Genomic DNA, 11,679 nt, shown 5'->3' on the forward strand with positions numbered 1-11,679 from the left:
TTCTTGTCCATACTTTTTAGTCAATCCACTTGTTTTCTTTGTGTGTGTTAATTTTGTCAGAAAAGGGGGCCACGAGAACATGAATTACATGTTTTTATCGCAAAAAAGAAACAATTATATGTTTTTCATGGATGTGTAAGTGCAAATTTTTAAGTTATTTTAGCATGTCTACGAGACTTAGCCAATTATATATGTTTATTATTTTTCAGTGGGCGAAAAAGGCAGCCAAAGCCGTGATGGAAACTCGATACATCGATTTTCACCAATTAGGAATAGTAGTTTCTTTTTGTCTTAGTTAACAAAATCATCCATACAAGTTTGTTATTGCGTCGTCAAAATTTGGTCTCTTGTTTAGACGAGCTCCAATATTTGTGCATGGCCTTTCTAGCTAACTATACTTTAGTTTTCTTGCCAACATTTGTTTGTAACACCCCAGTAAAAAACATTTGTCTGTAACATTTAAAGTAATTTACAAAGTATGAGATTCAATTAAATAAAAGTTGTTCATAAATCCTAATAATAAGTAAAAAAATGCATCAAGGCAACTTTATGTTTCCTTGTCAAGCAATAACAACATGTTATTGCTTTGTTATTGCTTGGTGACAGGATCTGGTGTCAGGCATTTCAAATCGAACGAGGGTTCAACATCGACGACAATGATTTTAGGGCATGCGCACGCACCCTTCCCCGCTGTCATCACACACCCAGCGCACGGGCACGTCACGGTCTCCTCCGCTCAGGCGTAGGAGCACATCCAGCGACACGACCGCCGTCGCCCCTACTGGCCCCCGCCGTCCGGTCCGGTTTGGATTCGGCAGCGACTTGATCTCAGCGTTTTCGGGAAGGTTCCGCGTAGAGAAAATAAAATCCCCACCGCTCGCCGCCCTCGCCCCGCCCACCCCGCGTAAGCCCTAGGCCGCCGCCGTAGCCTATCGTGCCCGCCGGCCACCCTCCACCCTCCTCTACGTCTCTCCCTAGGTCGCCGCCCTATTCCCTCCCTGGACGCAGCCCAATAACAACTCTGCCCGACCTAGGCGGCGGCCATTGAGGCGACGGCGCCGCCCCTCTTCCACGCGACTCCCTGCGCCCTCGCCAGGCTCGGTCCTAGTTAGAAACCAGGATACAATCGAAGTATACCGAACTTGGGCGTATCTGACTCGCCGTGCTTCCGTGCTTCTCCCAACCGTATTGGCGGCGAAACCCCGGGAGGGGGAGAGCGAATCGCCGGCGGCGATGGCGGCGGCCGGGGAGGAGGCGGAGAGCTCCGCCGCCGCCGAAGAGCGGCCGCGCGAGCCCTTCGCCCGCGGCGGCCCGGTGTTCATCCCCTACATGGTGGGCCCTGTCTGCACCGTCCCCGAGTTCATCTCCTCCACGCTCCGCGAGGTTCAGGTGCGAACCCCTCTCCCCAAACCCTAGCTCTTCGATTCGCCCTAGAGTTTTGGTCTAATGGCATATTGTTTCCGTTTGCGTGCAGTCCCTGCGTGACGAATTGGGCGACCCGGGGGACGAATTCGATGACGAGCTCTGGTAATCCCTTGATTTCATCACGCCTTGTCGACAGAAATCCTCTGCAGTTTGCTTAGTGTGTATTTTCATATTAAGGATTTGACATTGCAAGCTGTACTTTGTGTGTGTGTTTTGCAGCGTTGATGACCTGAGGGTGCTCTCTGAGGAGGAGCTTGTGGAGCGCGCTCTCCGGGAGGCCATGGAGGTGACCTCTCTACTGCTAATCCACTTGCTCTATTCCCTTTGCTGTCATTGGTATCTTGATGCGAGTTCTTTATCCATGCATTTGTAGGAGGGCTGGGACTGTGGCGCTCCATCACAATCAGCAGATCAAAGTTCTGGCGCTCCATCACAACCATTGGATCAAAGGTTAGATGGGGGGTAAGCAGTCTGCTTTGGTTGATGCTTGGTTGCTGTATTTTTTGTTGTGGTTGATTTCTTATCTTGTATGATGGCTTAGGCAAGTTGGATTAAATGCAACATGAGCAGAGGATGCTTGGAAAATGTTGGCATGGTGGTTACTAGTTAGCCTCCATGCCAATCAAAAAAATTAGCAAGGTAGGCTTTCCCAAGGTGTCTGCTGTAGTATGTTTTACATGTCATGACATGCAAGTCAGAACTCGTAGCAAGAGCACCTGAGAATTAGTGTTGTAGTGACACTTTTGTGAACTTACGCTACCCCTAGCTGCATTTTTGACATTTGGTAATTTGCTTTGTTATGCCTTATATGGCTGATATGATCTGATGTGTTCTTTTGGTCTAGCACATGCAGAATGTTAGCGAGTTCCACCCCTGGAAATGAGACTGTCACCTCAAGTGCATCAGCTGAAACACAAAGTTCAGTATCAGCTCCCGGTGATATGGCAATTGGACTGCATGAACCACAAGGCAGCAATGGGAAAACAAGAGGTGGAAAGAGGAAAACCAGAGAGAGTAATGGAAACAATGGTGCCCTCACCTCAGATTCAACAGCTGAAAGGGAGACATCTGGATCACCTGTTGAGTTGGCGATTGTACCACATGAACCAGAAGGAAGCAAGGGGAAACCCAGAGGCAGAAAGGGTAAAAATGGAACCTCTTCAACTCCATCAATTGAAAGTGAAACACCTGTATTGCCTAGTGAGGATATGTCAGTTGTTCCTCATGATCCAGAAGGCACAGATGGTCAAACAGAACGTAAAAAGGGCAAAAAGAGAGGCAGGCATTTTGATCGGGAAGTTCGAGCGCATATTTTACAGGTATGACACTCCATTTGTTGCCTACGTGCTTTGTTAAATGCATTTTTTTATATAAATCTGTCTTGTGTAGTCACTGTAGCTGCTTCATGCCTTTGTTGCATCAGTTCAGTTGGAGCATGTTCCTCCTAGATTGCTTTAGGTTTCTGGCTAAGAACCAATGATATACAGGGTTTGGCCATTTTGACAATATGATCAGCTGGTTAATAGAATTTTTTTCTGGCGCTGCCAGTTGGTAAGTTTGAAGAATATAAAACAAGTCTGCGATAGTTGAAAAAAGACCTAGTTTAATTATGACTGCTATAATATCCAAACATTTCATATTTACCTATTCTACTAGAATAGATTGAATTCTGCAAAATATATTATAGAACCAGGCTTTAATGAGGACTAGGCCCAGGTTTCAGTGACATGCACGTACATAGTAAGACATTTCCTGAATACTCCGTCTGTTCCTATATATAAGTCCTTTTAGAGATTTCAAATGGACTACCACATACGGATGTGTATAGACATATTTTAGTGTAGATTCGCTCATTTTGCTCCGTATATAGTCACTTGTTGAAATCACTTCAAAGACCTATATTTAGGAACGGAGGGAGTATTAGTTAGTGGTAGCCTATGTATTATCTCGTCATTAAGTTCATTTAAATGCATCCGTTTTAGCACCTACAAATACTGATCGTTGTTTTGCATCATATTATTTCATGATATTATCATAATCAGGGGAGTTATCTTACTAAAGCAGAGAAGATGTCAGAGATCATGGTAAAGCAAGAAGATGACAAACATGCAGCAAGGCTGCACTCATTCAGGTAACGTGGTTAAACTTTGTTTGCCTACATTCAGGCACCGTGGATTTTCTTTGTAGAACATTGGATTTTACAGAATCTTGGTGGGGTGCTACTCCCTCCGTTCGGAATTACTTGTCTCAGAAATGGATGTATCTAGAACTAAAATACATCTAGATACATCCATTTCCGCGACAAGTAATTCCGAACAGAGGGAGTATTATTCAAGCTATCACATAGAGATTCTGCCTGCACAGTGCTAGATGTAATAACAGATTGATACTAACTTAACTTTCTGGTATCCTCAATCTCTTACTTATAGAAAGACTTTAGTTTGTAATATATGTTTTTGTTCAAACATAGCTGCAGAATTTTACGAAGTAGTATTCAGAACCAGATGTACCCAGTCCATTTTGGTTCTGACTCAGATTGAACACAGAATTCTCGAAGCCTTGGGAACTGCTGAAGAACCTCAATTAAACATAATTAACAGTTTGCTCCATATGATTCACGTATGTCCAAACCGTGATGTGCGCTCAGACAAAAAACCATGTAATTGAGTTGAAAATAGACTATGCCAACCCTAATCGAAGCACTGAAAGAAACTAATCGCTCCACGTCACGCTACCATGCTGCATCAATCCATGCATGCTTGTTTGTCGTTTACCAGTTCCCCAACCAGCTTGCTGAAAAAGCCTTCCTGAGATTAAAAGGAAAAAGTTTGTAGGCTGATCTCTGGGAGACAGCTTTGATAACTAGCTTTCGGATCGAACCTATATGCTACTGGTAACTGTTCCAGTTTCAAATAAGATGGTTTCTCCTTCTCAGAAAGCTTTTGACATTAGTTAAAGAGTAGTGTCCCCACACCGAGTGCTTCTTGAGCATTTTAGTTGCACTTGCGCTTGTTTATTTGTAGGTAAATTGTGGTGCTGCGTTCAGGCAAGAGGCAATATTTTTGTATAGCACACCAAATAGATTTTTTTCCTCCTAAACAAACATAAAAGCAGCATTGTCAGCTGCAGTTGCGCATAAGATTGGTTTCACTTCAGCCATTTTAGAATGCATAGATTCAGCCGTTCGTATGCAAGTGTGCGGGAGTTGTACTAATAATAGAGCGTATAGATGGAGTAGCTGAAATGTGACCTTGTGAAAGGAACTAGCATAGAGCCTCGTATGTGGAGACGTGGAATGTTAGGAGTACATCAAATGTGGCGAGTTTTGCCTGGAACAAGGTTTCTTTCAGGAGCATGAACGTGAAGCTTGGGAAAACAGAAATCAGCATATATTATTTGGGTCAGCACGGAGAAAACATCGCTAATGCATCATGCATGCAATCCATGGATAGATATATTGAAACATGTGTGTCCTGAGGCTGAGGACACATAATGAAATGGAGGGAGTAATTTTTGTCTTAACTAACGAAAATTATTGTCTGTACTCAAATATTAGCTGGTTCCAGCCAGACCGGATTCTTGTTTTCAGTAAAATGCTGCCGGCTGATACTGATAAGGACATTGAAGCTTGCTCTTAGTTGTTGTGTCAAGTTGGACTGATTTAGATCCTGATGGCCATGTCACCATTTACTATTATCGGTTAATTACTGAATAACTGCTCAAGAGAAACTAAATAAATTTGTCCTTAGTTATCTTATGTTATCCAGTTAAGACCATAATATAGATGCTTTCCTTTGATCTGCTCTGTTCCTTACAATATTATTTATTTGAGTGCAGTGGTGATTCTGCGATGTCCAAAGGCTCTAAGGCATCAGCGGAGAAAATTGACTTGGCAAAATCTCTTAAATACAACAGTGCCCACAGTGCCCCTTGGAAGGTATGGTTTTATAACTTGCAACATGCCAACGTTTCTTTACATAAGTTCTCCGTTTTGTTTTCAGAATTTTCCTCTTCTCAATGTTCTTTTTTTTGTTCCAGAACAAAGGTTCGAAATCTGACGAATACATACCTATAGTTTATCCAGAAGCAATTCTTTGTGTCGAAATTTATGAGCGCAGGCATGGCTCAGTGAAAGTAATTTCTTGGAACTGTAGTTACATGTTCTTATCTTTATGGTGAAATATGCGTAGATTAAGTTTTGTTGTGATCTCTGTGCCCCCTGCAGAATCAGGAATTTCTTGTGTTGGGGAGCCAGCTCCTCACAGATCTGAAGGACAATATTTACTGTTCGACTAATAAGTTGATGGAATTGAACAAGCTACAAAATCATTCTGGCTATTTTCTTATTGAGGTATGCTTTCTTTAATTCTTTTGCAAATCTATGATGATACGCTATCAGAAGGGTCGTGGCTTTTCTAATCTCCACACTATTTTATCAGGACACGTTCTACAATGACACGAGACATTATTCTGCGGTTGATTACAGTAAGCCTATACTTGACTGGCTTGACAATTCCAGTGATGAGGTGGCAGAGAAGTGGGACGCCATTAGTTCTGGCGTGTTAAAGAAACGACAAAAGGACTTATTGAAGGGCTTGAATATTTCGAATGTGCCCGAGTTTAAATCTGCGAACATGCAAAGTACCTACTTTTCAGACCTGCACTTCCGGCTTGGTGCTGGGTACCTCTACTGCCACCAGGTTGGACACTTGTCTCCAAATTATATCTAACCACAGTCCCATTTTGAGAAAAATATTTGGTGTCTACTCCCTCCGTTCCGAATTACTTGTCGCAGGTATCGATGTATCTAGATGTATTTTAGTTCTAGGTACATCAATTTCTGCGACGAGTAATTTGGAACGGAGGGAGTAGAATCTAAGAACAGATAACTTAGAGCTGCCATACTGTGTGGCGCTTAGTATTTCAATTTGCATGCGCAGAAAAAATTGCACATCATCTTGTTTTATATTTGGTGTCTAGAATCTAAGAACAGATAACTTAGAGCTGCCATACTGTGTGGCGCTTAGTATTTCAATTTGCATGCGCAGAAAAAATTGCACATCATCTTGTTTTATATTTGGTGTCTAGAATCTAAGAACAGATAACTTAGAACTGATATCATTTCCCTCATGTCTCTGGCCTGCACAATTTCAGGGGAACTGCAAGCACACGTTCGTGATTAGAGACATGAGGCTGATCCACCCGGAGGACACGCAGAACCAAGCGGAGTACCCTCTCATGACGTTCCACATGCAGAGGCGTTTCCAGAAGTGTTCAGTGTGCCAGATCTACCTCGCGACAAAGATGACGGTGGACGATAAATGGGCTCCCAATAATCCCTGCTATTTCTGCAAGCAGTGCTACTACCTCCTCCACTACAAGGAGGACGACTCGCTGTTATACCATCATACCGTGTATGATTACTTCCAAGAGTAGAAGGCTTCTTTTCTTCTCCATACCGAAAGCCATGAAGGCCTGGCTTTTACCGCTGGTTCTCTTTTTGTGTACAGTATATTCAATGTTGAAGGTTTTTATAGGGAATTCATTTTGAAGGGTTTGATGTGTATTCTTTGGCTGCATACGTTTTTGAATTTTGTAAGTACCGGGTGTGTAAATATATGAACCGCCTTTTCCAAATTATACTCTTTACACCGAGTGTGTAAATATATGAGACGCAGATTTTTTTTTGAACATCGAAACTACTATACGGACGACGTTTCCTTGGACGATTTGTGGACGACAGTAAATCAGCGGCTGGGCTGCAATTTCTTCTATGCATGGACGGTTCTAACCATAGCGTCGTGCAAGCATCGGCTTGATTTTGTCGTGTGCATAGCAGCGCTGTTTGAACATATTTGAATGTGCAATGAGGTCCAGTGCGTCGGTAGCATAAATTGACTGGTGCACACATTCCGTTGTTACTAAGCATGGGTCTATAGCCATAGGGAAAATATCTGGTGCACCGGAGCTTGTGGTGCTACCGATGCATCGAACTCACATTGTGCTTTTAAAACGTTCAAAAAATTCTGCAAAAAAATTAGTACACTCACACAACATCAATGTAGGTTGTCATAAAATTTCAAGTCAAAATTCGAAACATAACTCGAAAAACAAAAATGAAAAATTCAACACTGAATAGTAATACATAACATTAACTTGGGCTTTAGATTTGGTCCATTTTCACACTGATGCCAAATTTGTCATTTTTGTATCTCAAAAAATATTTTAAATTTGTATACGATTTTTTGTGACATCATACATTGATGTTGCGTTAACGTGCTAGATTTTTTTTTTCAGATTTTTAAAAATATTCTATAGCATCCGGTGCACCGGTAGCACCACAAGTGTGGGTGCACCGGATACATACCCCCATAGCCATAGCGGTACCCCAAACATGTTTCTGCCACTGGGCCCATTAGAAATTTCTAGAGATTAGCATGGCCCTACAGCTAGCAGGGGGGTGAAGTATGTATCTGCGAGTTTTTTTTTTCTTTTCAAATTTTACGGAAAGTGCGAGTTATCCTAAAATGCAACTAGGTGGAACAATCTATACGATGCAAAGAGTAAACAAACACAAGTGGCAAAGCTCGGATGAAGATATAACCAAGACAGGCGATCCGTTTGTTATGCATCTCCATTTCCTTCAGCAAAAGAATCATGGAATGATCTAACTTTGCAGTGCTTAGGTGGTGAACTAAAGCAAACGGAAACCACACACTCCAATCTCCCGTCACGGGAGCACGATCAAGGTGTACTCACCGTTTCATATCCAACGCTCAAAGGTTTAGTCCAAAACCCGTTTACCTCAGCCTGCTCGCCTTGCAAATGTCCATTGGTTAATTTGTGTCATGCCGCGCTGGTTCGGCTCGAATTGCTGCTCTCACCTCAACACTTCACTAAAGTCGCCAATGCATAACCATGAAGGATCACTATCAACTATCCCACGTTTAATATCGTAAACTCCTATTGGCCTCCCAATAAGCCGTTGGGGAGTTCTTACGCCCTAAGAATAAGAACATGCTACAACATTTAAGTGACACCGGCTGAGTTATTTTTTTGAATTTATAATTAGTTTCATTTAGTCTTTTTTTTGCAGGGTTAGTTCCCTTTAGTCTAGTGTTGAGTCTGACTAGGAAGAAACTATCTCATGTCAGTTTGCTATGTGTTTCTTGCTTATCATCGGTTCAAAATAACTTCAGACTCAACCACACACAAAAAAAAAAACTTCAGGCTTACCCAGGAAAATTTATAATTTCAGTCTTGGTTAGGAAGCAAAGGAGCAACAATAAACGGAAATTGTTTGTAAAAATAAAATGAAATCCGGTAATAGAGTAGTCCGTTTTCATCCAGGCAGGTAAGCCACCTTTTTTTCGAGGGCAGATCTTTTCTAGAATCACAACGTGCTTTATTGCATAATAAGATAAGATCAACGTTTACAGGAATACATAAGGCCATGTTTACAGGGACTAGACTAGAAAAAGTCGCTTTTCGTTCCTATTTAACTAAACAGGAGGAACTTTTTGGACTAGAGAAAAACTCTACTAGAAGGTTTTTTTTTCTTTAGTCCTTTTTTTTAGAGACGGAGGGGATTCTAACCTAACTTTTTTCGAGGATGGGAATCTAACCAAACATACGTAAAAGTCTACGTATAAGGCATAGAAGCCCATGCTTCAGCCCACCATGACGTGCCTATCGAAGATCCAACTGAAGCGGGCCGGACGGAGCTCGCTACGGGCCGCCCTCTGGTTTGCCAGCTCCTCCATCCGCCGGATCTTGGGCGGCAGCCCGCACACGTACTCCTGCGCGCGGCGGCCCTCTCCAGAGAGCCCGGCGAGCTCCGCCACCCGCCACCTGCGCACGAAGTGCTCCACCAGATCGCCGTAGTCCCTCGCCGTGTACACGCCGGCACTCTGCGCCACGGTGGAGAACCGCTCGAACAGGCTGTTCTCGCCGCTGGCGGCGTCGCGGCCGTCGGACATGAGCAGCCCCGGCATGGTGACCTTGCCGCGCATGACGTGCGCCAGCGCGCGGACCATGCCGTCGGGGTCCACCTCGAAGAGCTTGGCGCACACCCTGGTGTAGCCCGCCTCGTGCCTCTTCTCGTCGGCGGCAATCACGCCGCAGATCTTGGCGAGCGCCTGGTCGCCGTGCTGCCCGGCGAGCCTCGCCGTGTGCACGTGGGAGACGAAGGTCGCGCGCTCCTGGAACGCGCCGTAGATCACGCTGTGGTACGGGCTCTTGGGCACCAGCATTTCCTTCATAGCATAACAACATATATATAATGTTTAATTAACCAGTGCACAAGTTGGTAGTGTACTGAGTACGTACGGTGCAACTGTGTTTATGTATGTGCGTACGTACCATGCCGTTGCGGAGAAGGTGGTGGACGGTGGTCTCGACCTGGCGCATGTCGACGCGGCCGGAGAGGTAGAGGTAGCGGTTGAGGAGGTCGCCGTGGCGGTTCTCCTCGGCCGTCCAGCCGCGGATCCACTGCGCCCAGGGGAGGCTGCTGGCGCCGGTGTCATCCGCGGTGCCCTCCGTGCGGTTCCCCATGCTCTGGTACGACGGCAGCGCCTCCTCCGTCACCATGTTACCCACCAGGCAGACCAGGATGTCGTCAGGCACGCCGGCGGCTCCCATGCGCAGCGCAGCCACGCCCTCCGTGAAGGCGGACAGGGCCTCCTCCTCCGACGCGCCGGGTGCCGCGGCGGAGCACGGCAGGAAGTCGTGCGGCTGCCACGAGGACTCCACCGGGTTGAGCAGCGGGAGCATGTTCTCCGCCACCCAGCCGTTCAGCGACTGCACGATCTCCACCTGCTCCCGCGCCACCGGCGCGTGCCCCATGTCGATGCTTCTCGGCGGGGCCTCCACCGCCTCGGCCGCGGCCGCGGTCCATCTCGTCGCCAAACTGGCCGCAGCAAAGCTAATTAGTCAGTGGAGCTGCATGCGTATCGCTCGGAAGTTGCACACTTGCATTGCATATACCTGCACCTATGATTTGCAGGGAAGAGGATCCATCCGAGGCGCGTGGCTCTCCCCGAGCCCGCGTCGCTCTTGTTGGAGAAGAAGCAGAGCTTCGCCGACGTGCCCACTGCTAGCCCCAGCTTCGCCATTGATCACTGATACTCGTGTTGTTGCTAAATATAGGAATGTATCTCAGCTACACATACGGTGCCCATCTATATAGGCGAGTCGGAAGGATAGAATGCACCGGCAAAAGTATCGGTGAATGCACAGGAAGGAAAAGAAAAAGAATGCACAGGAAGGGGAGCCATATGGAACAGCAAACCCAATGAATGCGCCGCAGAGCTACGACATCAATGGCGCACATGCACGTATGACAAAGTGACAGTACGTACTAGATTCGGCGCAAGTTCGTGTTGATCCCGGAGAAACGTTTCCAACGGACCCCTGCCATGTTTGTGAGTCCATGCTCACGTTTAACTGTTTAAGTCTTGATTGACATGCAAAAGAAATGAACAGCCACACTCTGAGAGCATTAAACGTTTCCAACCAACTCCTGCCATGTCTGCGAGTCCATGCTCACGTTTAACTCCTTGATTGACATGCAAAAGAAAGGGATAGAGTAGGGGCCAGTCGACCGAAAACTGATTTTGAGTCGGGCCATTCGTTTTCAGCCGTCGGTTGCAAACCAACGGCCAGATGGCTTTCTTCAACCTCATATCTTTCCTTTCTTCTTCCCTAGAACACAACACATACCACCGGTCGAACCGCCAGTCTCTGCCGCCCGCTCCCGAAGGTGTTTCCGCATCAGCCTTGCCACCCTCTCTCCTCGTCGGTGCCCATCGCCGTGCTTGTGCCGACCCCCGACAATCCCTCTAAACTAGCGAAGCACCAGAATTTTTAAGCAAGCCTTGCACTCCCCACCATGAACCGTCAAGCTTCATACTCGCCTTCACCGGCAGCCAGCCGCTATGGCTTGTTTTGGTTGAGGCCTTGCCATAGTCTTGATTCTCGCTTCGCTTACCCCGCCACTGCCGTTGGCGGCCTCAGTGATCCATGCGACGGTTGCTTCCCTCCCAAAAGAATCGACTAACCCAAATTTTAAATCCAAGCGACTGAAGTTCAGCTAAACTACAAAAGAGATAAACAACCACTCTACCAGAAATTAACGTTTTCAACCCCTGCCACATCACCTTTCACCTCCTGCCCCCCAGCCCCGTGTCGCCCCCCCCACCCGCGGGCGACCCGGGCGCCTAACCCTAGCCGCCGCCGGACGCAGCCCCCACCTCC

General features: G+C 46.0%; 2 protein-coding genes across 5 annotated transcripts; one reads left to right on the forward strand and one right to left on the reverse strand.

Moving 5' to 3' along the window:
- The first annotated feature begins 873 nt into the window (after window positions 1–873).
- Window positions 874–6,977, forward strand: LOC119278057 (snRNA-activating protein complex subunit-like). Of its 3 annotated transcripts, none has more exons than XM_037559411.1 (11): window positions 874–1,389; window positions 1,475–1,527; window positions 1,645–1,711; window positions 1,799–1,887; window positions 2,270–2,744; window positions 3,468–3,556; window positions 5,263–5,362; window positions 5,464–5,559; window positions 5,651–5,776; window positions 5,865–6,125; window positions 6,580–6,977. In XM_037559411.1, exons 1-11 carry the CDS (start codon window positions 1,234–1,236, stop codon window positions 6,859–6,861), a joined length of 1,794 nt encoding a protein of 597 aa, XP_037415308.1. In that variant the 5' UTR covers window positions 874–1,233; the 3' UTR covers window positions 6,862–6,977. The 3 variants fall into 3 exon arrangements, with proteins under 3 accessions (XP_037415308.1, XP_037415309.1, XP_037415310.1); XM_037559412.1 differs by having other exon boundaries at window positions 2,279–2,744; XM_037559413.1 differs by having other exon boundaries at window positions 1,799–1,875; window positions 2,279–2,744.
- A 1,855-nt stretch (window positions 6,978–8,832) lies between these two features.
- LOC119278058 (acyl-[acyl-carrier-protein] desaturase 4, chloroplastic-like) lies at window positions 8,833–10,701 on the reverse strand. 2 transcript variants are annotated; one of them, XM_037559415.1, is made up of 3 exons: window positions 10,417–10,701; window positions 9,787–10,333; window positions 8,833–9,680 (listed from the first exon to the last, which is right to left on the reverse strand). In XM_037559415.1, the coding sequence occupies exons 1-3, from the start codon at window positions 10,536–10,538 to the stop codon at window positions 9,096–9,098; spliced, it is 1,254 nt and encodes a 417-aa protein (XP_037415312.1). In that variant the 5' UTR covers window positions 10,539–10,701; the 3' UTR covers window positions 8,833–9,095. The 2 variants fall into 2 exon arrangements, with proteins under 2 accessions (XP_037415312.1, XP_037415311.1); XM_037559414.1 differs by having other exon boundaries at window positions 10,411–10,700.
- Window positions 10,702–11,679: the final 978 nt, after the last annotated feature.

Source organism: Triticum dicoccoides, chromosome 3B, assembly GCF_002162155.2.
Source record: "Triticum dicoccoides isolate Atlit2015 ecotype Zavitan chromosome 3B, WEW_v2.0, whole genome shotgun sequence".
Lineage (NCBI taxonomy): Eukaryota > Viridiplantae > Streptophyta > Magnoliopsida > Poales > Poaceae > Triticum > Triticum dicoccoides.